General features: G+C 38.2%; 1 protein-coding gene across 1 annotated transcript in view; it reads left to right on the top strand.

The window, feature by feature from the left end:
* The window catches only part of RAB31 (RAB31, member RAS oncogene family), a 131,592-nt gene that overhangs the window by 83,543 nt on the left and 21,703 nt on the right, over positions 1 to 26,346 (top strand). The window contains exons 4-5 of the mRNA XM_041764190.1: positions 3,687 to 3,758; positions 4,795 to 4,901. Of these exons, the coding sequence (XP_041620124.1) occupies positions 3,687 to 3,758; positions 4,795 to 4,901 (179 nt within the window). The remainder of the gene's footprint in view (positions 1 to 3,686; positions 3,759 to 4,794; positions 4,902 to 26,346) is intronic.

Here is a 26,346-nt window from a genome sequence, read left to right as displayed (position 1 = left end):
GGTCAATACATTATTGGGTTTTGGAACTGAGACTTGAACTTTTAACTCATTAAAACCCCAAGTCCCCGGCACTAAAGTCATTTAAGTAGCTTCACCAACAGATTTATTTCAAAATGATTCCATTTGGAGGAAGGAAAGAACAAGTAATGCATTATATACAAAGATCTATTCAATAATTCATGAGATCTGCACACCAGTGACCATTTCAGATTCAGTTGGTGGTATCAGAGCTGAAAATGAACTCTGTCTTAAGAAGATGCCCACAGTTTGCTCCTCTCTGTGCTTAAGTTCACGAATATCTTGATATTTGAAGTATAAATTTTATACCTACATGGTGTTGTTTATGTGGACCTTTCTTATACAGAAGCTATTTCGAAAAAAAGGCATTTTATATAGTTGGGCTAAAGGACACTTTATATGCATTCCCTACCCTTAGCAAAGCAGGAATGTTTCAAAAATACATTGTTTTTTCTTCCATTTGGGCAGGAATTCTGATTTTATTTTCTATACCGGGGAGTGGATTTCCAAAGGATGTATTGAAAATAGATTTATTGATGCCTGACAATTACAACAAACGCACAGTGTTGGGCAGTGGAGATGAAAGGCATGGGTGGTAAATGGCCCCCTGTCCTCCAGTGACTCCTGGCGAGTGGCCAAGGCTGTCAGCTGGGAACTCCTGGGTTCATCCTGAGCTCTATCCAACACATTCCCTTTTCTAAAAAACCACAGAGGCACCAGAGCAATTTCTGTCCAAGGTGAGGCTTGCACAGGGGCTGGGGAGGTGAGAAAGAGGCTGCCTCCTTCCACACTCCTGAGAGTGCCACACTAACTCTCTTCAGTGCATTAAAAGGGAAATCTCAGGAACTGATGTGCTTCATATCCCCAAATAGGATCATTTCCCTTTGGCAGGTCTTTATTCAGTGATAAGTATTGTGTGGGAAATAAACATGAATGAGCAAGGGTTTTGTCGTTCACTGGAAAAGCTTCAGGATTGAGCCTTCCTTCCCTCTCTGCTCCTTATCATACTCTCCAATAAAAATTACTGCTTTTTCTTTTTTAACTTAAAAGGCAATTTTCTTTTTTAAAAAATCATTGTAAACATTTATGCTATGCATAATGCTATGCAGACTCTTTTAAGAAAAATGTACAAATCACTGGAAATCCCATTTAACATTTTGAGAAACATTGTTATAGCTGTACACATAGATTTACCCACTCACATTTTATCCTAAATTGTAGCATGCTCCATAGGCTGCTTTGAGACTTTTTTTTAAATTCCTTTAACAGTATGTAATCTTTTCCTATAAATAAAAATCTTCACCATCATTTCAGTTATTTCAGAATATGCCATTATATGCAGATACCATTAATGGATTCTGTATGGTGAACCATTAGTTTTCAAATATTTGCTCCCATGTATAACATAGGGATGAGTATCTTTGTATGTGATGATCACTCCAATATATGTTCCTGTAGGTGGAATTACTGGGTCAAACAATATGCACATTTTAACTTTTGGTATATATCATCCACAATGGCTTTTAAAGAAAGTATCTCTTTTTTTAAAAATAAAAATAATATATTGGGGTGCCTGGGTGGCTCAGTCTACCTTTGGTTCAGATCATGATCCCAGGGCACTGAGATCAAGCCCCGTGTGGGGCTCTGTGCTCAGTGGGGAGCCCTACTTCTTCCTCTACCACTCTCACTCCCCCTGCTCTCGCTCTCTCTCAAATGAATAAATAAGATCTTTAAAAAATTATATATTTAAGTTATACAACACAATGATTTGATGTACATAGACATAGTGAAATTATTATTATTGTCAAACTAGTTAACATATCTTCTCGCATATTTTGTAAATGATGAGAGCACCTAAAATCTACTCTTCTGGCAAATTCCCAGATGCAGTACAATATAATTAACCACAGTCATCATGCTGTGCATTCTATTTCTAGAACTTATTCATCCCATATAACTGCAACTTTGTACCTTTTCACCAACTTCCCAATTCCCTCCCATACCCACTCCTGGTAACTACCCTTCTTCTCTCTGCTTCTGTGTATTTGACTTTTTAAGATCCCATATATAAGTGAGATCATGCATTTTTTTTCTTTCTACTTCTGGCTTATTTCACTTGGCATGATATATTTTAGACTCATCCATGTTGTTGCAAATGGCAGGATTTCCTTTTTAAATGCTGGATATTATCCCATTGTGTATGTACATACACCACATTTTCTTTATTCATTAAGTCAGTAGGCACTTAGGTTGTTTCGATATCTTGTGCATTGTGAGTAATGCTGCAATGAATATGGAAATACAGAGATCTCTTCGAGGTATTTGATTTTATTTCTTTCAGGTATATATCCAAAAGGGGAATTGCTGGATCATATAGTTATGTGTTTTTTTGTGTACCTTTCATAGTCCTGTCTATAGTGGCTGCACCCACTTATATTCCCAAAGGTGCATCGGGGGTCCCTTTTCTCCACATCCTCACCATTACTTGTTGTCTTTTGTCTTTTTGATAGCAGGCATCCTAACAGTTGTGATATCTCATTGTAATTCTGACTTGCATTTCCCTGAAGATAAGTGATGTTGAGAGTCTTTTCATAGGAAGGTCTTTTTCTTTTTTTTCGAAGATTTTATTTATTTATTTGAGAGAGGGAGAAAGCACAAGCAGGGCAGAGGGGGAGAGGGAGAGGGAGACTTCATGCTGAGCAGGGAGGCCAACTCAGTGCTCAGATCCCAGGATCCTGACATCATGACCTGAGCCCAAGACGGATGCTTAACCCACTGAGCTACCCAGATGCCCCAAGAAGGTCTAAAATACATTCCCATGTAACATATGAGAGTGGTCCCCTGCCCAAATCCAAACTAACAATGAATATAATAAATCTTCTTAATACTGAATAAATTAACACATGCCTCTTCATGCTTTTATTTTAATTTCTTTTGCTGTAATTGAATTTTTAAAATACTTATTGGCAATTTATGTCTCTTCCTTGGAGACTTATCTGTGTATATCCTTTGTCCATTTTTCTGTTGAGCTGTCTATGACTACTCAACTTTCAAAGATCTATTCTTCAGAAAGTACATAGAATCTGTGCAGTATCCTCAGCATAATTATCTATCCTGTTTTGGGAGAAAGAATTCTAGTGATCAACGAGTCTTGCTTTGATCACATTTTGGAACAGAGCTTGTGTGTGTCACCGTGTGCCTTTGAGGGACAGCAGCCGTGCAGGCTGAGGGCGGGTTGTGGAGGTGCCCTTGCTCAGTGTTCCTCATTAAGGACACGGTGAGGGTCTTGTGACCTGTGCCAGTCTCCTCTTTTCCTCCACTCGGCAAGCATCTTTTTCTTACCACTGAGTAATTCTAATGAGATTGCCCTGGGTCAGTCATATTAAATAAGTAATGAGCAGTAGAGAAAAAAAAATTCATAGAACAGGAACATTTAAAATAAAGTTTATTTTTGGCCTTAGCCCAAAAGTGAATTTCATGGTCTATAAGCCACAAGCACATGTGCAGTCAAGGAGGAGAATTTATTGCCTAATATGGCTCCTGGGGAAAATACTAGGGGAAATTCAGGGATTCTATAAGGCTAATGTAGGATGAAAATTTTATATTTAATTTGGGGTTGCATAAAATGTGTTGATTTTGGCCTAAAAATATTCATTGTTCTTAAACAGTTTCATTCACTGGCTCCCATGTACTACCGTGGATCTGCTGCAGCTGTCATAGTATATGATATTACCAAACAGGTAAGAATGCCCCCTTTAAAATTTAGATGCTATTTATGTTGATTCTCTGCCTTAGAAAGACTTCACTGCGTGAGTCTTGCCAGTAGCCTGGAATGAGATTTCATAGCATGGTATCCAGGGATAAGCAGCACCATATATTGAGTTTATTCACCTATATATAGTGAAACATTTCAAATTTATTAGCCAAATTAAATGAACAACAATGATTTTTTTTAATTGCCACTACTGCTCTCCAGAATGTCAGCTTTTTAGGAAGGGGAGAATTATTTTTAAGTTCTGCATGTTTTATAATTAGAGAATACTTTCTATTAGTGTTTCAATCACACTACTTAAAATGTCAAGAATAATGTTTATGTATGTGTAGTGTATTTGCATATATATAGTATACCATATTTAAAGTATACTTTATCATGTTGAGGATCTAGTATATCCATCAAGTAACTGCAGTGGTTTGCAGACTGGTTTTTTCCACTCCTGGAGTTCTGACTCAGCCCACAGGACTGCTGGTTTAATGATCCATCACTGTTGTCAACCATGAGTTCCTGACCATTTCTACCTAAAAACCTAGTGTTTACCTTGACTGGTTTGCTGCAGGACAATTGTGAGTGAAGGGCAAAAAGGAGAACAGGATGAGAGGAAGAGAGCGTGAGAGAGAGAGAGAGAGAGAATGTATAGATGTATTCTTTCTCTTTCTTTCGTGAAATAAGCATGAACATATCTGGTCCTACGACTTAAGTCTTTTTCATGTTGCGTCAAGGCTATCATTTTAAATTAATGGCATTTATAGAAGAAAATTACTAGTATGATTTTCTTCATCAAGTTTAAGTTTTAGAAAAGGAAACTTTTATAGGCCATTTAGGTGTAACATCTAATATGAAGTTTCGTGCCAAGATAGGGTCTGGATGTTAACATATTCACATACGTTTGCTAAAAATATTTTTCTCTGTTAAATTGAGTTAGGTTTATATTTCTACTTGGTAAAATACTGTGTTGATGAGACTTTCCAATGACTAATTTATTTATGTTTTGGGTTTAGGATTCATTTCATACCCTGAAGAAATGGGTGAAAGAACTGAAGGAGCACGGTCCAGAAAACATTGTAATGGCTATTGCTGGAAACAAGTGTGATCTCTCAGATATTAGGTAAGATGCATTAAAAATTTTTTTTGTCTAGTGAATATCCTTCATCTCTGAATGTCTACATGTAGAAAGCTGTCATGCCTGTGTTGTTAAGTCTGTTCTCAGTATAATGATTTAATAGATAGTCATTCACTTGTGGTCCAGGTAGTATTTATTCAACCGGAGTAGAATTAAGGAAAAATAATATGGAAATGCAAATTGGATGGATCACCTAGGAGTGGATACTAAAACCAAATTGCACATTTACATCCCTGACTCTAGAGGTCTTTGGGCTTAATGCTTTTATTATTTTTGTTGTTACTTTTAAAAAATTTTGTTGACATTATTTCAACTGGCCATTTTAATAAGACTTTCATATGGTAAGGAGAGTTAGAATTCATAATATTTCCCATAGCATCCATGTTTATTTTAGTTCTAACTTTAACTTAAGGTTATAGTCGGGTCTATATAATCTCACTGTTTTCTTCTAGGATCTGAAGGTGATGTGTCATATAGAAACACTGGTTTCCTTCAGAGACACTGGTTGGTTGGCCTGGCTTTACTTAGAGCAAAGTTTGCAGGGATCCAGTCCACAGGGACTAGAGATTTGATGAGAGCTTTATGCAGCCTGATAAGCTAGCTATTTTTACCAAATAAAAATGCAATAAGAAAGAAATAGTGAATTTGCATCATCTCCATCGCACTGGCTATTTAACTCTCTGCAATTCCCTGTCATTGGTCTTCATAAAACAGCAATGTCATGCTCAGGTTTTGCTCATCCAAGTACGATTAAGCAGAAGTTTGATAAACAATGGAAATAAATCTTGCAAAAGCTCTTAACATGGCCTTTGACAAATTGCTCTGTTTTTTCAAGATTTCAAAAGCTTTGTATCATGTTGCATTGGGTTGGTTTATAATAACAGCCATAAACACCACTTAATTATTTGTTTTTCTGGGGGCTGGACAAATCTTTAAACTCCCTAGACTTAGTTCAGATCTCTACGTTCTTTACTATAATCCTGAAATAGCTTGCTTGTCTAGAATTGCAAAAGAATCACTTTAACTTTTGTCATTGGAAGGGGGTCGGGTGGGTGGGTAGAGACAGCCTTTGCTGAGGGCAGGTGCTATCATTTGACACCATTGGATTGTAGTAAAGGTGTGACTTTAAAGGAACTGAACCTTGTGTATTTGTGGCAGAGCTGAGGGACACAAATTTAAGCAGACAATGATATAGAGTTGACTGGAGTTCAGATTTTTGGAACTGAATCCCACTTGAAATTATTTTCAGGAAACGGGACTTATTGGAAGGTACTGATATCCACATAGTAAAAAAGCAGGGCTGCCTTACTGGCATTTGATATGTTCCATTTTTCGTCTCTGGCTCTCTCTCTGTTTCTAGTCTAAATTGCCATGGAAGGATATCATCATATCATGACAGGGCATTTGTGGTCAAGAGACGGGACTTGGGGGACACAAGATGATTTTTCCCACCATAACCGTGATGAGAATAGGAGGGGTAGGTATTCTTGAAGAGGGGCAGCTCCTAGAAAAGTACAGCCTAGCCAGACAAAACATGTCTGTGACATGTGGGCTTGGCTTACAGATACCTGAAGGAGATGTACCATGTTTCAGGGTGGATCGCCTTTAATGCAGTGGTATAGTATTCTCCTCAACAGCCATTCTGCTTTGTGCCCAGCCTATATGTACAGTTTTCAAAATGCCCCAGCTAACATTATCCATCCATCTCACTTTCAACCATAAATTCATGCACAGCCCTTCCAATGGGAGACAGTCCCGGTGCTACATCCAGCGGTGACATCACGGGACCACCGTCCCACTAGTTCAGGTTTCTGGTTAGTTTACCTTTCTTCTCTAGTTTGGCCTTAGTGAGGTCTGAATGTGACTTCTCAAAATCCTGCAGTGTGGTTTAAAGTGTGGAGTCTATATCTTTCGTTAAACACAAAGTTATGTTAGCTATTTGTTATTTGTTACTGAATTATGCAGCAAGGAAAGGACTCCCTTTGCAATTCTCTTTCAAACCTCAATTAAAAAAGCCCAGCTTGATTAAGTCAGAGGGAAAGACTAGTTTGATGTTTGTAAGTTTTTAAACATTTATTAATGTATAATTAAAATTCTAAATTTATTTACAAATATATTTCACTGAACTAATTTAGAAGTCATAAATTCCACCTGTTTTAAGTATGCTGGTCAATAAATTTTTGTATAATTATAGGGCTGTGTAGTCATTATCACATCTAATTTTAGAACTTTTCCTTCATCCTACAAAGAACATGCCAATTTACAGTCACTCCCAGTGCCCAACTGCTTCCTGCCCCTGGCAACCACTACTATACTTTCTTGTCTTTATAAATTTGCTTTTTGTGGACATTTTGTTTTAATCAGATCATGCCCTTACATGGTCTTTTGTGACCGGTTTCTTTCACTTAGCATGTTTTTGATATTCATCTGGTTGTAGCCTTACTAGTACTTCATTCATTTTTATGGCTGAATAATATTTCATTGTATGGATATACCACATTTTATTTTCTTATTCGTTAGTTGAATGAACTTGAAATTTGAGTGGTCTTCACTTTTTGGCTACTTTAAAAGGAGCTGCTGTAAAGAATCATGGACAAATTTTGTGTAGACATATGTTTTCATTTCTTTTGGGTATGAGGAGTGAAATATTTGGATCATATGGAAACTTTGTGTTTAACAATTTGAAGAACTGCCAAACTTTTTTCCACAGTGGCTGTACCATTTTACATGCCTGCTGGCAATATGTGATGTTCCAATTTCTTTACATTCTCAACCAACACTGTTATTACCTGTCTTTTGTATTATTGCCATCCTACTGGGTGTGAAGTTGTGTCAGTGTGGTTTTAGTTTGTATTTTTTAATGCCTTATGATGTTAAATATCTCATATGCTTATTGACTGTATATCTTCTTTGGAGGCATTTCTCTTCAAATCTGCCCAATTTTTAGTTGAATTGTCTTTTTATTATTGAGTTGTAAGAGTTCTTTATGTGTTCTGAATACAAATTCCTTATCAGATATGTGATTTGCAAATATTTTATTCCTTTTATGAGTTGTCTGTTTATAATCTTTATTGTGTCTCTTGAAGTGCAAAAGCATAGTGTCCAATTTGTGATTTTTTCCCTTTTTATTTACTTTTAAAGATTTTATTTTTTATTTATTCAGAGAAAGAGAGAGAGAGAGAGAGAGAGAGAGAGGCAGAGTCACAGGCAGAGGGAGAAGCAGGCTCCATGCAGGGAGCCTGACTCGATCCCTGGTCTCCAGGATCACGCCCCAGGCTGCAGGCAGTGCTAAACCGCTGTGCCACCAGGGCTGCCCTTCCCTTTTTATTTCTTATGCTCAAGTGATTGGTTAATTAAGATCACAGAAATGTGCTCGTATGCTTTCTAAGGATTTTATAATTTTAGAGCTTACATTTATATCTATCACCCATTTAGAGTTATTGTGTGTATTATGAGGTGTAGGGGTCCAAATTAATCTTTTGCTATATGGGTATCTAATTCTGAGCACTATTTGTTGAAAAGGCTACCCTTTTCCCATTGAATTATTTTTGGGCACTTTTGTCAAAAAATTAGTTGACCATAAATGTAAAGTCTTATTTTGAGCGTTTAATTCTATTCAGTTGATCTATATATCCTTACGCTAATGCCATATGGTTTTGATTGCTGTAGTTTTTTTTTAAGTTTGAAATTGGAATTAGAAGTCCTCCAATTTAGTTTTTCTTTTCAGGATTGTTTGACTGTTTGACTATTTTGGGTCTTTTGCATTTCCATATGAACTTTAGGATTCTCTTCTCATTTTCTGCAAAAAAAGCAACTAGGATTTTAAGAGAGAATGAATCTTTAGAACAATGTGGGGATTATTGACATCTTGACAACAATAAATTTTCTGATCCATGATGAGGTGCCTTTCCATTTTACTTAGATCTTTAGTTTCTTTTGCTCATGTCTTATAGTTGTCAGTGTACAAGTTTTGCATTTCTTTTCTTAAACTTGTTCCTAAGTGTTTAATTTTTCTTGATGCTAGTGTGAATGGGATTGTTTTGTTAATTTCATTTATGGTATGCTCGTTGTGTACACAAGATTATTTTGTCTGTGAATATAGTTTTGCTTCTTCCTTTCCAATCTGGGTGCCTTTAATTTCTTTTTCTTGTTTAATTACCCCATCTAGAACCCCCAGTACAAATTGAATAGAAATGGTAATAGCAGACACTGTCTTCTTCCTAATCTTAGAGGCAAAACATTTAATCATTCTTATTATGATGTTGGCATCATAATCCTCTTTATCAGCATGGGGAAGTTCCCATTTATTCCTAGTTTGTTGTTTTTTTAATCACAAATGAATGTTGGATTTTGCCAGATGCTTTTTTTGCATCTTCTGAGGTGATCATGTGGTTTTTGTCCTTTATTCTCTTAATATATGCATTACATTAATTGATTTTTGAATGTTAAACCGCCTGTGTTCCTGATGGTTCCTGGGACAAATCCCGCTTATCCATGAGGCATAATCCTTTGTGCCACTGGGTTCTGTTTGCTTGTATTTCATTGAGGATTTGTATGTCTGTATTCATGAGGATATTAGTCTGTAGTTCTCATTTTTTTTGTGTGATGTCTTTGTTAATGCTTGTATTTCATTGCGGATTTGTATGTCTGTATTCATGAGGATATTAGTCTGTAGTTCTGATTTTTTTGTGATGTCTATGTTTAATGTTGGTATATTAAGGCAGTAGATTTTATAGAATGAATTAAAAGTGTTCCCTTCTTTTCTATTGTCCAGAAGAGTTTGTGAAAGATTGGCATCAATTTTTTAAGTGTTTGATAAAATCACCAGTGAAGCCATCTGGACCCAGGCTTTTCTTTGTGGAAAGATTTTAATTACTAATCCAATTTCTTTACTTGTTATATGTATACGCAGATTTTCTGTTATTTCTTGAGTTAGAGTAATTTATGTATTTTTAGGAATTTATTCATTTCATTTAAGTTACCTCATTTGTGTAGTGCACAGTGTTCTCCTATAATCCTTTTCATTTCTATAAGTTCAGTAGCAATGTCTGCTCTTCATTCCTGATTTTAGAAATTTTAGCCTTCTCTTTTATTTCTTGTTCAGTGTAGCTAAAGGTTTGCCAGTTTTGTTGATCTTGGCAAAGAACCAACATTCAGTTTCACTGATTGCTTTCCATTGTTTTTCTATTTCATTTATTTTCTCTATGTGCATTATTTCTTTCCCTCTGTTTGCTTTGGGTTTACTTTGCTCTTTTTTCCTAGTTTTTCAGAGGGCAAGATTAGCATATTTATTTGAATTCTTCCTTTCTAATTTAGGCATTCAAATTGCCCTTTAAGCACTGCCTTAGCTGCACCCCATAAGTTTTGGTCTGTCGTGATTTTGTTTTTTATTCTAATAAGCTTTTTCTGATTTATTTTCAAACCCATTGCTTATTTGCTAGTGTTTTGTTTAATTTCCACATATTTGTGAATTTCCCCAATATATGTTGATGGTTTCTGATTCCATTGTAATTTGAAAACATACTTTGTATGATTTTAATTATATTAAATGTATCAAGGTTTATTGTATGGCTTGGTGTGTGGTCTATTCTGTAGAACATTCCTATGACTTGACTTGAGGCTAATAAATTTTCAACACTATTCTCCTTTTAAGAGAGAGAGAGATAGAGCAGCATGCAGGGCTAAGGTTGAGGGCCTCTGCAGACAAATGTTTCTAGCTGGAATTTAATTATGTTTTGTCTTTATTGTATTTGTTTTTTAGAATTACATTTCTATGCCAGTTGATGCTAGAGCTCCATTTGTGATAGTGATATAAAATTTATTTCAATATATTAAAAAAATTGGGGCAGCCCAGGTGAGGTGGCTCAGTGGTTTAGTGCTGCCTTTAGCCCAGGGCGTGATCCTGGAGATCCGGGATCAAGTCCCACGTCAGGCTCCCTGCATGGAGCCTGCTTCTCCCTCTGCCTGTGTCTCTGCCTCTCTCTCTCTCTCTCTCTCTTTCTCTCTCTCTCTCTGTGTCTCTCATGAATAAATAAATAAAATCTTAAAAATATATATATATTAAAAATGATTAATATGCATGACATGATTGTCTATATGGAAACTCCAAAGGAATATACCAAAAAAATCTCTAAAACTAATAAGTGGGCTTAACAAAGTTTCAGGATATATAATATACACAGAAAAATCAATTTTATTTCTATGTCTAAAAATGAGTATGCAGAAACTAAAACTGAAAACACAATGTTCTTTATAGTTGCTCCAAAGAAAACCAGATACTTAGATATCTATTTAATAATACATGTGTGGGTTCTATATGTTGAATATTACAAAATACTTAAGAAAGAGACCAAACAAGACTTGAATACATGGAAAGATATACTGTGTTCATGAATTGCAAGTCTCAACATAGTACAATGTCAGTTCTCCATAAATTAATTGGTCAATGGGTTCGATGCAGTCTCTATCAAGATTTTAACAAGATTTTTTTGGTAAACATAAGGAAGCTTATCCTAAAATTTACATAGAAAATCACAGGCACTAGAAAAACTAAAACAATATTGACAAAGAAGAATATAGTGGAAGAAATCATTCTATCCTCTATTAAGCCTTACTATACAGCTGCAGTAATCAAGGCAGTATGGTATGAGCAGTGGGATGCACACACAGATCAATGAAACAGAATAGAGAGCCCAGGAATAAATCCACACAAATATGCTCAACTGATTTTTGACAAACTTGAAAAAGTAACTCAGTGGAAGAAAGATAGTTTTCAATGAATGGTGCTAGAGTAATGGGATATCCATAGAGGGGAGAAAACTGCAACCTAAACCTTCACAACTTATGTAACAGTTACTCTAAAATGAATCATAGAGTTTAATGTCAAAGGTAAAACTGTAAAACTTTTAGAAAATTCCTGAGAGAAAATCTTGAGGATCTGCAGCTAGGTAAAGAGTTTGAGGCTTGTCAGCAAAAGCTCGCTCCATATAAGGAAAAATTGATAAATTGGACCTCATCAAAATTGAAAACACTTACTCTGTGAACGCCCATGTAAAGAGCTTGAAAAACAAGCTGCAGACTGGGAGAAAGTATTTGCAAACCATACATCTGACAAAGGATTAGCATGTAGGCTATATAAAGAACTCTCAAAACTTAATGGTTAAAGAAATTTAACTTGAAAATGGGGAAAGTACACTTCACCCTTGAGAATATCAAGATGATAAGCATAGGCATGAGAAGGTGTTCATCATCATTTGCAGACCTGTCAGAATGGCTAAAATAAAAGTGATAACACCTAATGCTGGCAAGGATGCAGACAAACTGGAGCACTCATATGTTGCTGGTATGCATGTAAAATGGAAAACATTGCCAAAATGTTTCTTTTAAGACTAAATATGCAAGTACCATATGCCCAGCAATCATACTTTGGATATTTATTCCAGAGAAATGAAAATTTACATTCACACAAAACCTGCACATGAATATTCATGGAAGCTTTTTTTTTTTTTTAAATAATAGCCCCAAACTGGAATCAGCCCAGAAATCCTCTGAAAGGTGGATGACTCAGCACACTGTGGTGCATCCACATCACAGAATAGTATGCAACAGTGTACAGTGTAAAAGAACAGAGCACTGCTCCAGGCAACCAGGATGACCCTGCATGGCAGTTATGCTGAGTGAAGAAAGCTGATCTCAGAGGTTTAATAGTGTATTATTTCAGTTATATGAGATTTTGAAATGAAAACATTTTAGAACTGGAAGACATTAATGGTTGCCAGGGGTGACATGGTGGGGTGTCATGGTGGGCAGGTGAAATGGGGTAAGTGAGTGGGGGAGTGATCACCAGGGATCCTTGTGGTGTTGGAACTGCTTAGTGTCTTTTCTGTGGTAGTGGACACATGAACCTACACAGGGGTTAAAATTCTATGGAGTCTAACACACACACACACACACACACACACACACACACACACGAATACCAGTAAAGGGCAGCCCAGTGGCTCAGCGGTTTAGCACTGCCTTCAGCCTAGGGCCTGATCCTGGAGACCCGGGATCAAGTCCCACGTCATGCTTCCTGCATGGAGCCTGCTTCTCCCTCTGCCTGTGTCTCTGCCTCTGTGTGTGTGTGTGTGTGTGTGTGTCTCATGAATAAGTAAATAAAATCTTTAAAAAAAGGGGGGGGGTACCAGTAAAACTGGGAAAATCTGAGTAAGACAGTGTGACAATGTCAATATCCTGTTTGTGATATTATACTATAGTTTCCCAAAATGTTACAATTAGGGGAACCTGGATGAAATGTACAAGGAATCTATCTATTTCTTCTAAGTGCAGGTGGGCTTACAATTATTTCAATAAAAGATTTAATGAACAAAAGGTTGATTTAGATAAAAATGATAAGTAAATATTAGAACAGTGGTATATATATGTGGGGATATATATTATACACACATACACACTCCTATATATGCATATTCTATGTATTATATACGATTGACTAAAGTTTTAAAAAAAGCCAAGTGATGAATTTAACCATCCACGGCAAACCCAATGTGCAAAAGGAAAACAGGATAACTGGATTACAACTCCCATTTAGGAAAGCAGGGAACGGGAAGCCTGATGTATGATTTGTGTATAAACTGCCCCCTGCTAGACAGGAATAGTCTGGTAAATGATAGGGCCTAATGGGCATCTGCTGTTGACACCTTTCCATGGCAGTGGAATCAAGTTCTTGGTCAGCCAATCTGACTGCTCCAGATTGTGCCTGCTGGTATGATTTTTCTGGGGAGTTAGCCAAATCTCTATACTCCAGACCTTATTTAGAGCTTGACCTTCTTTTACTCTAATCCTAAAACATTTTGCCCTTCTGTAGTTGCCAGAAAACTATGCTTTATTTTTCACCGGGATTTGGAGAGGGACAGTGTATAGATTTGACGTGAACATGTAAGCGTGTGTACAGGTGGAGGCGGTGTCCTCTAACAGACTTGGGTCATGTAAGCTTGTAGGTCCACAAGAAGAGATATGCCTGGCATATTTTGAGAGTGTCTTGGACTTTAAATGGAATTAATTCTGTGAGCTTGACTCAACCCACATGAGGCATGTGTGTACAGAAGTGCTTCACGGAGGAGATGCCCGACCACCCAGTCACTGTGTTTCATTTTCTCCCATGTTCTAGGAGATAGTATAAAGGTCCGACCACACAACCCAGAGTGAAAGGCATTCAAAGGCATCTGATAAGGTGAATTCAGGACTTCTAGTGTATTTTATTAGGCACCTGATTGTTGTGAGATTTCCCTGAATATCTTAAATTCTAGACAAAATATCCTTGTGTTCATGTTACTGTGAAACCAGAGCGATATGCAGCCTCTCGAAATCTGAGCCTGGAGGCAAACTGGAATTGGCCATACTGTAAGTATGACTGTCCCGTGAAAGATAGCATACAGTAGGTGCTTGTAGTTGTCACTTTCCTTTCCAGCAGTGAAGATGTGCCCTGGAGAAAAGTTCTGATCACAGCTTCCCAGGCAATTCCTCATGGGGCCTGAGAAAGAGGCTCCATCTCCTTACCCCCACTCCCTACCATCTGCTAATGCTAAAGGAAGGATTGTAAAGTTGGGGACATTCTAGGGAAATATAGAATTGAAAGAAAATCGCTGAACTGATTGTATAGGTCCTGAGAGGCCTGCAGATTAGAAGGGCAAGTACAGCTCAGAGCAGACAGCATAAGCTGTGCAATTTGCCTCAATTGGATGGCAGGAGACGGTGGCATGAGTGTCAAGCAGTGGTAGGTCATTGGATTTTTGAACAAGCATGTGTGGCATGGGGCTAATTCCAGGTGGCTCTAAGGAGGGCAGATGTGGCCTGAAGTCTAGATAGAAAAACCTTCTCAGGATGTCTGGGGAGCCCACAAGAGACTGCATGGCCTTGTCCTGGGTGTCCTGGGCCTGGCAGAGAATTGGAGCAGACAGTCTTGAAAAGAAAAAGAGAAATAGGTCACCTTGCTTCAGTAGTTTTAAAAGTTCCACGAACATAAGAATCACACGGGGCAACTTCTTAAAAATTCAGATTCCAGAAACCGAACTCCGGAGATTCTGATCCAGTGGCAGGCTGGGGATATATGCATTTTGTAAAGTGGTCCTTTTATAAGCAGTCTGAGGGCCATTCTTGGAAAACCATTGCCTTAGGTGATAGGAGTTGATGATGGGGAAGAATTAGGAAGTCCTGGAACCTAGCTGGGCATATATCCACAACTGTGCAGGCCACAATTTCTGGGCCTCTTTCCCACCCTTCTGACCTTAGGGAGAATGGAAACAGTGGCTTTTCAGTTTTCAGGATCCAGTACCCCTGACCCATCATCCTGTTATCCTGTTAGAAGCAGTTCCCATTCTCTGGCCCCCTCTCTTTTGCAGCTCACACTGAGAGTTACCAGAAGAAAAGATGTGATTGGGTTTGTCTCCATCTAATTAATATCAGGCTCCTGCTTGCCAGCACCTTGTACCCAGCCATTTCTTGGAATGGTGGGACTTCCTCATAACCAGCCTGTATTGGCTGCCTCTAGCTTGGGGAGGGCATTAGGGTCACATTGTTGTGGCACTTCCACAAGAAGGACTGCAGGTACCTCAGGAAGAACCATCTGCTTTAGTTGGCACTGGGGGCAAGATCTTTTAGGTTTCAGAGGAAGGAGAGGATATCCTATCTGATCCCTGACCCTTAAGCCAGAATTCCTTTCTTCAGATTTCCCTATCAGCCTTGACTTGTAGCCATCATTATAAGTACTTTCTTGATGGAAGTTACTTTCACCTGGAGAGAAAATGAGTGGGAAATATCAGAGAGGAAGACAGAACATGAGAGACTCCTAACTCTGGGAAATGAACAAGGGATAGTGGAAGGGGAGGTGGGCGGAGGGTTGGGGTGATTGGGTGAAAGGCACTGAGGGGGGCACTTGATGGGATGAGCACTGGGTGATATGCTATATGTTGGGAAATTGAACTCTAATTTAAAAAAAAAAGTTACTTTCACTCTACCCCTACCTCGTAGTAGATTCCAGTCCTGTTTCTTTTGCTTGATCTTCTTTTCCTGATTTTGAACTTTTGGTCTTGTATACAAATCCTGTTGGATCTCCCCAAATTTGTAACTCTTACTACCTTTCTTCATCATTTGGACATTGGATTCCTTTTAATAGATTCTAATTTGACCTGTTCTTCAAGCTTAGAGGTCTCCCACTGGCTTTTTCTTAGAATCCCACACCTCACTGGTATGTTAGGGCTGTGAACAAATCAGAAGGGGTGAGAGAGGGATCTTGGAGAAGTGCTGATAGGACTTAGGCTTAATATATTTTATCTGGCAAATGGTACTGGTAGGAAGTTACCCAACCTAAGTGATGATGGAGGCAAGGGGTTGGAGATTGGGAGGGACCTCAGGGGTGGTGGGCTCTTACAAGAACTGGGAATGGCTCTTCCATTGCTAGCTCCCTCTACCCAAATTCCTCCCATCCCCTGTAGATGCAACCCAGGAGATGAATCATAGTCTCTAGGCTCTGGTATCTCTAAGGGCAACACTGAGAGAGATTGGTGGGGCTGCTCCCAGTGAGTCAAGAGCCTTTCTGGAGTATAGAGGTTGTAAGTTGAAGAAAAGAATATCTGGGGTAGCAGTGAAACTAGGGTGTGGTAGGAGGAAGGACATTTATCCTATCAGTTTCTAATCATTTGATTAGCAAGTGATTTGGGGTAGTTCTTTTTGTGTGCAGCAACTTTCTATGGAGAGTGCAAGAAAAGAGAAGAAAGTATCTTCCTTGGAGCTATTTGCCTCTATTTGGAAAGCCAAGAGTAGTACACATGGGAGGAAAATATCTAAGGAGCAATACAAGGCTATATTTAATAAAGCTCCAAATGTTATGGTGCAGAAAGGACAAAAGAATTCAGGAAAAGGATAGTCTGTAGTCATCTGGAGTGATTTGGAAAGGCTTACAGATGAAGTGTGCCATTAAGCTGAGCTGTTACTGATCAGTCAAGCAGGAGGAAATTCCAGGAAGGGAAGGTAATGGACAGAGGCATGAAGGTGGGAGGGAGTTTGGCATGTGTTATGGAAGAGAGATCATGAAGAATATTTGCCTGGGAAATGGGGGAAGACACATGGATAATGAGGTGATAGTTTATGCCTGGCTAAAAGTATGCAGAGTAAGTAGTTTGCGTTTGATGTGCTGGCGCCACTTGTCCATTACTTGTACTCATGGCATCGTTGCCCATCAGTTGTGGCACTATCATCTCCTGAGCCTGTTGTGGCCTCAAGCCCCTTAACACAATACTTCTGGAGTTAGCGCCAGCTGAAGAGATGAAATTTGTTTGCCAACTTCAAGGTAGGCTGTGGGAGCCATTCTAGATTCTTGAGCAAGTGATTGTTACAATTTCCCGTGCCAGAACTGGAGAGGGAGCTGGACTTTGCAGCCAGCATAGTCCTTCTACAGCTTTTCCACAAGTACACGGACCACTTCTGGAATTGCCAGGCATTGGTTGTTTCAGATTTTTGGATAAACTTGTAGTCTGTAGCAGATAAAAATATACTTGAAAATAAACATTTTTTTTTTTTGCTAAGAATAGATGCATTGCCTTTATTTCTTATAAGTACTACATAAGTACTTCATATGTACTTATACTCCAAAACACATTCCAGTCTTGATGAACATAAGAGTTTGTTTAAAATTATACAAACCGAGTCACAGAACATGAGATGTTGGATCATAAAAATCCAACTTATTCCAAATACTAAAGCACAAAAGCCAATGAACATCAAAAGCCACTGAAAGGTCTGGAAATAATATCATGGTCAGTATCAAAATGCACATGATGTTTTCTTTACGTGAGATGAGTAGAATCTGTGCTGTGAAATGTGTGTCTTGTGCTCTGAGATGAGCATTTCCTTGTCTATACCTCCTTCTGGTGCTGTGCAGGTGGCTGAGTCTGCGTCCACTGCTGGTGTGGAAGCAGGAGGGAAGGAACTGAAGGCCCCTGGGAGAGAGCCCAGTGAGGACATCTGGAATTTTTTCCATTTTCACTCATAAAATATTCTTAATGAAGAATATATGAAACAATGATGTATATTTTAAAGAATAGTGGGAATTTTTAAGAATTAAGTGAACAGCTGTGTAACTATGAGTAAGCCTTCCTCCCGAACCATATCCGCTCCCCCTAGAAGGAACTCTGACTCTTGTGATAATCATTTCTTTGTTTTTTCTATACTTTACTACTCACGTCTGCATTTCTAAATAACAGATTTAGGTTTGCCAGTTTTTGTACCTTATTTTAAATGGACTATCACTGTATGTATTACATGATGACTTGTCTCTTGCACTTAACATGCTTGGGAGATTCATCCCAATGAATGCTGTTAGCTGGATTTTGTACATTTTCATTGGTTATACTATTTGAATTTATGAGTGTTACACAGTTTATCCATCCTGTGGTTGAGGGATATTTGATTTATTTCTGGTGTGGTGTTACTGTGACTTTGGGTTCTTGGATATTCTTATACATCTCATAGTGCCATGTGTAAGCACTTCCTTAGATTCCAATGGCTTAGAGTTTAATTGCTGAGTCACAGAATATGCACATGCTCAGTTTTACTAGGAAATGCCAATGCTTTCCCCAGTGGAGACCAGTGGTGCGTGAGACTTCCTATTGCTCTACATCCTTCCCAGTCTTAGTGCCATAAGATACTAGGGTATGGAGTGACATCTGAGAGTAATTTCAGTTTGCATTTCCCCAGTTACCAATAAAGTTGCCATTTTCCTACATGTTTAGTGGCCACTTAAGTGTCCTTTTATGTGAAGAGTCTGTTCAAGTCTTTGCCACTTTTTCTGTTGGGTTATTTACCCTAATCTTATTTATTCAGAGGATTTTGAAATACATATGTATTTAATGCTATCTCCTAAACATATGTATGCGTTGAAATATTTTCTTCAAATTTATCTTTTAGCTTCTTGCTCTCTATTTGGTTTTTGCATTATCAGAAGTCCTTAAGTCCTATGTAATAGAATTTATTGATTTTTTTCCTTTCTGCTTTGGGTGTTTTTGTTTTTGGCTAGGGAAAGAATCTTATTTAAGAAATCTTTCCACACCCCTGAGATCATGAAGATAGTCCTATATTGATTGTCTTTTTAAAACTTTACAGTTTGATATTCCTATCTGTCTTTATATCACTTAGAATTTATTTTTATATATGCTGCCTACGTTTTCACAGATAGCTGTCCAGTTAGTGAGCTGCATTGGTTGTAAAGTCCATACATTTCCCGCTCATTCATATATCACGTGTCATGTATGAATGGGGCTCTATTCTGTTCCATTGGCCATCTCTGTGCCAATACTAGCTAACTAAATTCTTACAGCTTTATTAGAAGTCTTGGTAAATGGTCTGTCACCACTTTAACCAAAATTAATAGTTGGCCCCAGAGAAGATAAAATGAGAGTGTATGGTTTGGAAGTAGATATGTTGTAGTATGGTGGCAGTTAGGGCCTAAATCTACATGTAGTGATGTGTATGTGTTGTGTTTATAGAAAAGTTGAAAAGATAATAGAGAGTTCCTATATATCCCACATATGGCTCTCCCTGTTATTGTTTTAAAGATATATTTATTTATTTTAGAGGGGGGCAGAGGGGCAGAGGGAGAGAGAGTACCAAGCAGACTCTGCATTGAGTATGGAGCCTGATAGGAGGCTTGATCCCATGACCCCAAGAACTGCCTGAGCTGAAACCAAGAGTCAGATGCCCAAACTACTGTGCTACCCAGGCGCCCAATTCCCCCTCTTATTAGCATCTTATATTACACTAGGACATTTGTCACAACTAAGGAACTGATATTGATACTTCATTATTAACTAAAGTTCATACTTTACTCAAATTTCATTAGTTTTTCCCTGATGTCCTTTTATTTGGGTTCTAAGATCCCATCCAGAATATTATAATACAGTTAGTTATCATGTCTCTCTGGGCTCCTCTGGATTGTGACAGTTTCTCAGACTTCCTTTTTTCCTGGTGACCTTGATCATTTTGTGGAGTCAAATATTTTGGAGAATATCTCTCAGTTGGGGTTTGTCTGACGTTGTTCTCATGAGTAGACTGGGTTTAGAGGAGGAAGACCACAGTGGTAAAGTGCTATATTCATTACTTACCACTTACCACTCGTGATGTTGACCTTGGTTACCCAGCTGAGCTAGTGTTTGTCAGGTTTCTGCCGTGTAAAGTTACCTTCCCCAACTCTTAGAAGGAAGTCTAATAAGCTCATACTAAGAGAAGGATTATACTCCCTCCTTGAGAAAGGAATATCTACATACATTATTTGGAAATCTTCTGCAGGTGAAATTTGTCACTTCTACCCACTTAGCTGATTTATTCAATCATTTGTTTATATCACTATGGACTCATAGGTTATAATGCAGTACTGTGTTATTTCATCTGTTGCTCAAATGGTTTCCAGCTTTGGCCACTGGGAGCTCTTTCTTTTGGCTCCTGTGTCCCTTTAACATATGCTTATCATTTTGGTTTTTGAGCACTTCCTTACTTTCTGGCACAACTAGATGTTACAGGCTCATCTTGCATATTTTAGGCTTCAGCCCTAGTATCAGCCATTTCTTCAAGGAGCTCTGGTTCCTTTTGTTGAAGAATGGTATTTAAAAACCAAGATATGGGCTGCATTGGCTTGTTGCCCATTGGTTCTAGGACCTTTAAGTGAGTAGAGCTAGGAAATAAAGGTATGCATACTCACTTGAGTGTACATACATATTTGCCAGTTGACCCTTAAACAACATGGGGGTCAGGGGTGCTGATTCCCCCATTCAACCAAAAATTGGGATATAACTTTGACTTTCCAAAAACGTAACTATTAATAGCCTGTTGTTAACCGAAAGCCTTATTGGTAATATAAATAGATGATTAGCATATATTTTATATGTTATATGCATTCTGTACTGTATTCTTATAATAAAGCAAACTAGAAAAAAGGTTATTAAGAAAATCTTAAGAAAATACATATATATGTGTGTATATATATATATATATATATATATATATTTTATTTATTTTTGAGAGACACACAGAGAGAGGCAGAGACATAGAGGGAGAAGCAGGCTCCTTGCAGGGACCCCAATGCAGGACTTGATCCTGGCACTGGGATTACGCCTGAGCCGAAGGCAGACGCTCAACTGCTGAGCCACCCAGGTGTTCCAAGAAAAATACATTTATAAATACTATACTGTATTTATCCAAAAATTCACATTTAAGTGGACCCGTGCATTTCAAACTGTGTTTTTTCGAAGGTCGACTGTAATTATTTCTATATCTGTCTGCATCTATAGTAAGATAAACATAAATTCATATTGATGCCTCTGGACTCTAATTCAGAAGCATAAAATTCATTCTGATTTTCTTTAGGGGGCAGAGGAAGGATGTTTTCTAAAGTCATCAACAGATGTATGATAGAGCAGAATGGTAAGCTTTTTTTGTTCCTGGAGATTTTCTTAGAAGATACAATAATTTTTTTTTAAGATTTTATTTTTAAGTAATCTCCACACCCAATGTGGGACCTGAACTCAACCCCCAGATCAAGAGTTGTATGCTCTACTGACTGAGCCAGCCAGGCATCCTAGAAGATATAGTAATCTTTTCCCTTCATTTTATATGCTGTCCAAAGTTTCAGAGTTTCAAAATGTCACTTCTATTAAGAATTATGGCCAATTCAGCTATTTCTTTCAAGTGGCACAATATTTACTTCTATTTGTATACTGTTCACTTAGACAGTAGTCTGAAAACAGGTTCATCATCACCATCATGATTGCTAGCAGGAATTGAACTCTTACTATGTGCCACACATTATTCTAAGTAGCTCACATTATTCTTCATAATAATCCTGTAAAAGAGTCCCTCTCCTTCTCCTGCCTTGTTGATAAGGAAACAGGCAGGTGTTTGTCTTGGGTCCTGCACCTCAGAAGGGTGTAGGGTCAAGCTTTATGCCCGATAGTCTGTCCTGGAGCCAGTGTTTTTGACTATCATGCTATATCAGCATCTCATAAAAAGTGTAAACTGGATCCAATGAGGGAGAATATTTCCAAACTACCAAGGGAAGATGGCAGCTGATCAGCTTCTGCTCAGAGGATGTGGCGCTAATGACTCTTTGCTGTGGTTTTCTCTGGTTTTCTTAGGACTAGCCTAAATTTCTGTTTGGAGAACGGGGTTTTAAGAAGCAAAGAAATGGCCGAGTCTTCCTAGAGAATCTGTGTTTTCTGCTCCATACTCATTCAGTTCAAACTCTGACATTTTCCATGAGAAACAATCCATTTAAGTCTGTGGCGAGAACCTGACACTGCTTGTTTGAACTTGACACCAGGAATTTGGCCCCAGGTGAATAGCAGTTATGGGCACACATGAATAAGTAAGCAAGGTCCCATGGGAAGAGAAATTCTTCTCAGGGTACACATGTCAAGTGCTTTAATGGTTAGCACTTATTTCATTGTAAAGTGTTATTGTCCAGTCAGGTCTTTGCTGCAAAGGTGGTAATTATTCTTCATTCTTTTAAAAATAGTTCATTTTGATTGTGTTCCACCTCACTGGGAAACCAGTTTAGTTGTCTAAAAGTCTAGCGTTTTAAACATTTTAAACTTTGCTGCTTTAATTATTGTTAAGATGGTTGCTCATCTATGTGTTACACAAAGAGATTGCATATTTAGAGAAAATATGAGCCAATGTGACACAACCTACCCTTCTTTTTTTTTTTTTTTTTTAATTTTTTTTTTTAAGATTTTATTTATTTATTCATGATAGTCACACAGAGAGAGACAGAGAGGCAGAGACACAGGCAGAGGGAGAAGCAGGCTCCATGCACCGGGAGCCCGATGTGGGATTCGATCCCAGGTCTCCAGGATCGCGCCCTGGGCCAAAGGCAGGCGCCAAACCGCTGCGCCACCCAGGGATCCCACAACCTACCCTTCTTATTCATTCAGTGGCTTCTTGGGGGTGGGGGGGCTGACACCATTCCATGGCACACAGTAGGCTTTGCAGGCAGCAGCCCCCCTCTGCTGGATTCTGATGGAATGTTGTGAATGATTTCCACTGCTTTTAGCAAGAATACCTTAAACATGTGGGATGGTCTTGACAAAAGAGTATTCCACCAGACGTTGAACAACCGTGTCCTGCTTACTTGTGGCCTGCTTCGTTGGTCTTTTTTTTTTTTTTATTTTTTTATTTTAAAAAAAAAATTTTTTTTTTAAAGATTTTATTTATTTATTCATGATAGTCACACACAGAGAGAGAGAGAGAGAGAGAGGGAGGCAGAGACAGGCAGAGGGAGAAGCAGGCTCCATGCACCCGGAGCCCGACGTGGGATTCGATCCCGGGTCTCCAGGATCGCGCCCCGGGCCAAAGGCAGGCGCCAAACCACTGCGCCACCCAGGGATCCCTTCGTTGGTCTTTTAAGCTTGACCTTGGAAGGGGTCTATGGCTGAGGGAGAGAGGAACAATACAGGGCAAAACTTTTTTTAAGATTTTATTTACTTATTGGAGATAGAGAAAGAGAGCACAAGCGAGCATGAGCGGGGGAGGGGAAGAGGGAGAGGGAGAAGCAGGCTCTCTGCTAAGCAGGGACCCCCCTCCCCACGCAGGGCTCCCTTGATCCCAGGATCTGAGCTGAAAGCAAATGCTTAACTGACTGAGCCACCCAGGTGCCTGCCCCAATAGGGCAAAATGTTTTAAGTGAAATGTTAACTGCTTTATTCCAGGAGTTTGGCAGGATATGAAATGCTTGGTTATTGCTGTCATGGTAGTTTAGAAATACACACTCTAGATCACACCCGAAGCACCAGAAAGTTTCTTTTGGGAAGAACTCATGGGGCCACTCTTCTTTTACCTGTAAAATAGTTCCTGACACATGTATATTTGATTATATCCTAGATATAGTCATCTTAATACAGATTTCCAAACTCAGGACTTCATAGCATCAGATTATGAATTGGATAGACTGCAGAAATACTAAACTCAATATTTTACAGTCCACCCCTTCAAAGAGTTATTCTCAAGCTATAGAATGCATAATAAGCTGTTGGGAAGTGACCCAGATGCCTATTTCTGGGGCTTGTCTAATAGACCTTCTGGTTCAGTGAGTCTGAGGTGCAAAGATCTTTATTTCTAATGAGTCCAGGATAATCCCTGGGATGGTGGTCTGTAGAACTCATCTGAGAAATGAGGCCCTGAAAGATTCACAGGCATCCTCTGATGATATCTAGAGAAGGCTGAGTTATGATTGCTAATGACAGACTACAGTAATCTTGGATGTTTGTCCTCATTTTGTCTCTTAGTCTTTAGCATCAAGTTGTTCTTTTTTTTTTTTTTCCTTCAACTTAATGTGTTTAAGTTCTGGAAACCTCTTAGTGGATATAGTTTTCTACATTTAACCTTCCTTGAACTCTTTGGAACATGTGGTCATTGTACCAACAGTGCATGAGCATCACTCTCTTGTGTTCTAACAGTACAGATATTAAGCTTTTTCATCTTGGCCAATCTGATATATGAATCATGTGATCCTCATGTTCATGGGAAGTTTTTGAATTGCTGACAGGATTAGGAAAACCGAGGTTGTCTACTGAATAACTATTCTTCATCTATCTACAAATAATAAACAATTAGAAAATCAAGTTGACAGTAAACTCTCTTTATAATAGCAATACAAATTTCAAATACCTAGAAATAAACTTTTCTAGTGTGTATGTAGTTTTTAAAATTTTGAAATATTTCAAATCCTAGAAATAAATTTAGCAAAAAAATGAGCAAGAACTCTATAGATAAAACTTACACTCTATTGCAGGGTGCAGAAGATTTAAATAAATGAAAGTGTGTACTCTTTCCCTGGATAGGAAAATTCAGTATTGTAAAAATGTCAGTATAAACCATAGATTAAACCGTGAATTCACTGAGATTCCACTCAAATTACCAAAACAACATTTAAAAAGAGATTTTACAAAATGATCCTAAAACTCATCTAGAAAAATAAACAGAGGGGTGCTTGAGTGGCTCACTCAGTTGTGTGTCTGACTCTTGGCTTCAGCTCAGGGTCATAATTTCAGGGTCATGAGATTGAGCCCCGTGTTGGGTTCTGCACTCTGTAGAATCTGCTTGGGATTCTCTGTCCTTCTCCCTTAGCCCCTCCCCCTGTTCTATCTCTCTAAAATAAACTTAAAAATCTTAGGAAAAAAAAAAAAGAAACAGATAAAAATAGGATTGGAGGAACTAATCCCAACAGATATTGCTATCTATTTTAATGATTCAGTAATAAAACAATATACCATTGTCACAGAACTGCACAGAAAGTCAATGAACAGAGTAGAGAATCAAAAAACAGGGTGAAACACATAGAGAAATTTAGTATATGATAAAGATGATATTTAAGTAAATATAAAAAGGGATAATTCAGCAAATGGTTTTGGGATAATTAGCTAGTCATAGAGGAAAATGAGAAAAAATAAATTTAAAATAAATTTAGGGACAAAAATTTAAATGTAGAATAACAAAACCATAAAAGTTAGAGAAAGCAGTTAACTGTTAAAAATAATCTTGGAATTAGAACGAACTGTTTAATCATGATACAAAACTCAGAAACCAGAGAGGAAAATAATCAATAAGTCGACTATATAAAAACTTCTATGTGGCAAAGATCTAAACACAAAAGATAAGCTGAAGAAATGTGAAAATATATTACAAAGAACTAGGTTTCTTAATATGCAAAGAGCACTTACAAATAAACAGGAAAAAAAAATCCAAACTATCCAAACCAAAGTAGTTAGAACATGAATAAGAATGTTACAGAACAAGAAATATTTATGGCTTATGAAAAGTTGCTCACTATCTTTGAATACAGGTTACTCAGGAGTAATAATGTCAGAATGTTTTTCAGGGAGAAAGGACTTCAGAATATGACACAATTTAATCTGGGGATGATTTATCAAAATTAATGTATTTAATGAGTCAGCTGATGTAGCCCGTATTCACCCATTCTTCTGTGGAACAGTGATGACTCGCCTGGGAGCCTTCCTGAGTCACATGAACCTGTGAGGCACCTTTAAGCTCTGAAGTAGTTTGAGCCTCCTGTTTACTTGTTTCCTCCATCTGCATCAATTCCTCAGTCTTTTTGGTGACATTCTGTAAGAAAATGATGCCATGCCATCATCCTTGCTGATACAGCTTTGTGACGATTTATTAAAGAAATGCTGATATAGCACTATGTGCCAGGTATTGTTTTCAGCATTTTATAATATCAAATTTCTTAATACGTAGAATTGTTATAAAGCATTAATCCCATCTGGTAGAGTGAGGTGCATAAGCCCTGCGGTGGGGGAGGCACCATGGGAGTCACCTATATCCATTGACTTTCAGGAGGAACCCACGAGGGCAGCCTGGGTGG

The sequence above is a fragment of the Vulpes lagopus genome, chromosome 1 (genome assembly GCF_018345385.1).
Source record: "Vulpes lagopus strain Blue_001 chromosome 1, ASM1834538v1, whole genome shotgun sequence".
Lineage (NCBI taxonomy): Eukaryota > Metazoa > Chordata > Mammalia > Carnivora > Canidae > Vulpes > Vulpes lagopus.
Note: the sequence above shows the minus strand (reverse complement) of the source record. Positions and strands in the feature narration are given on the sequence as shown.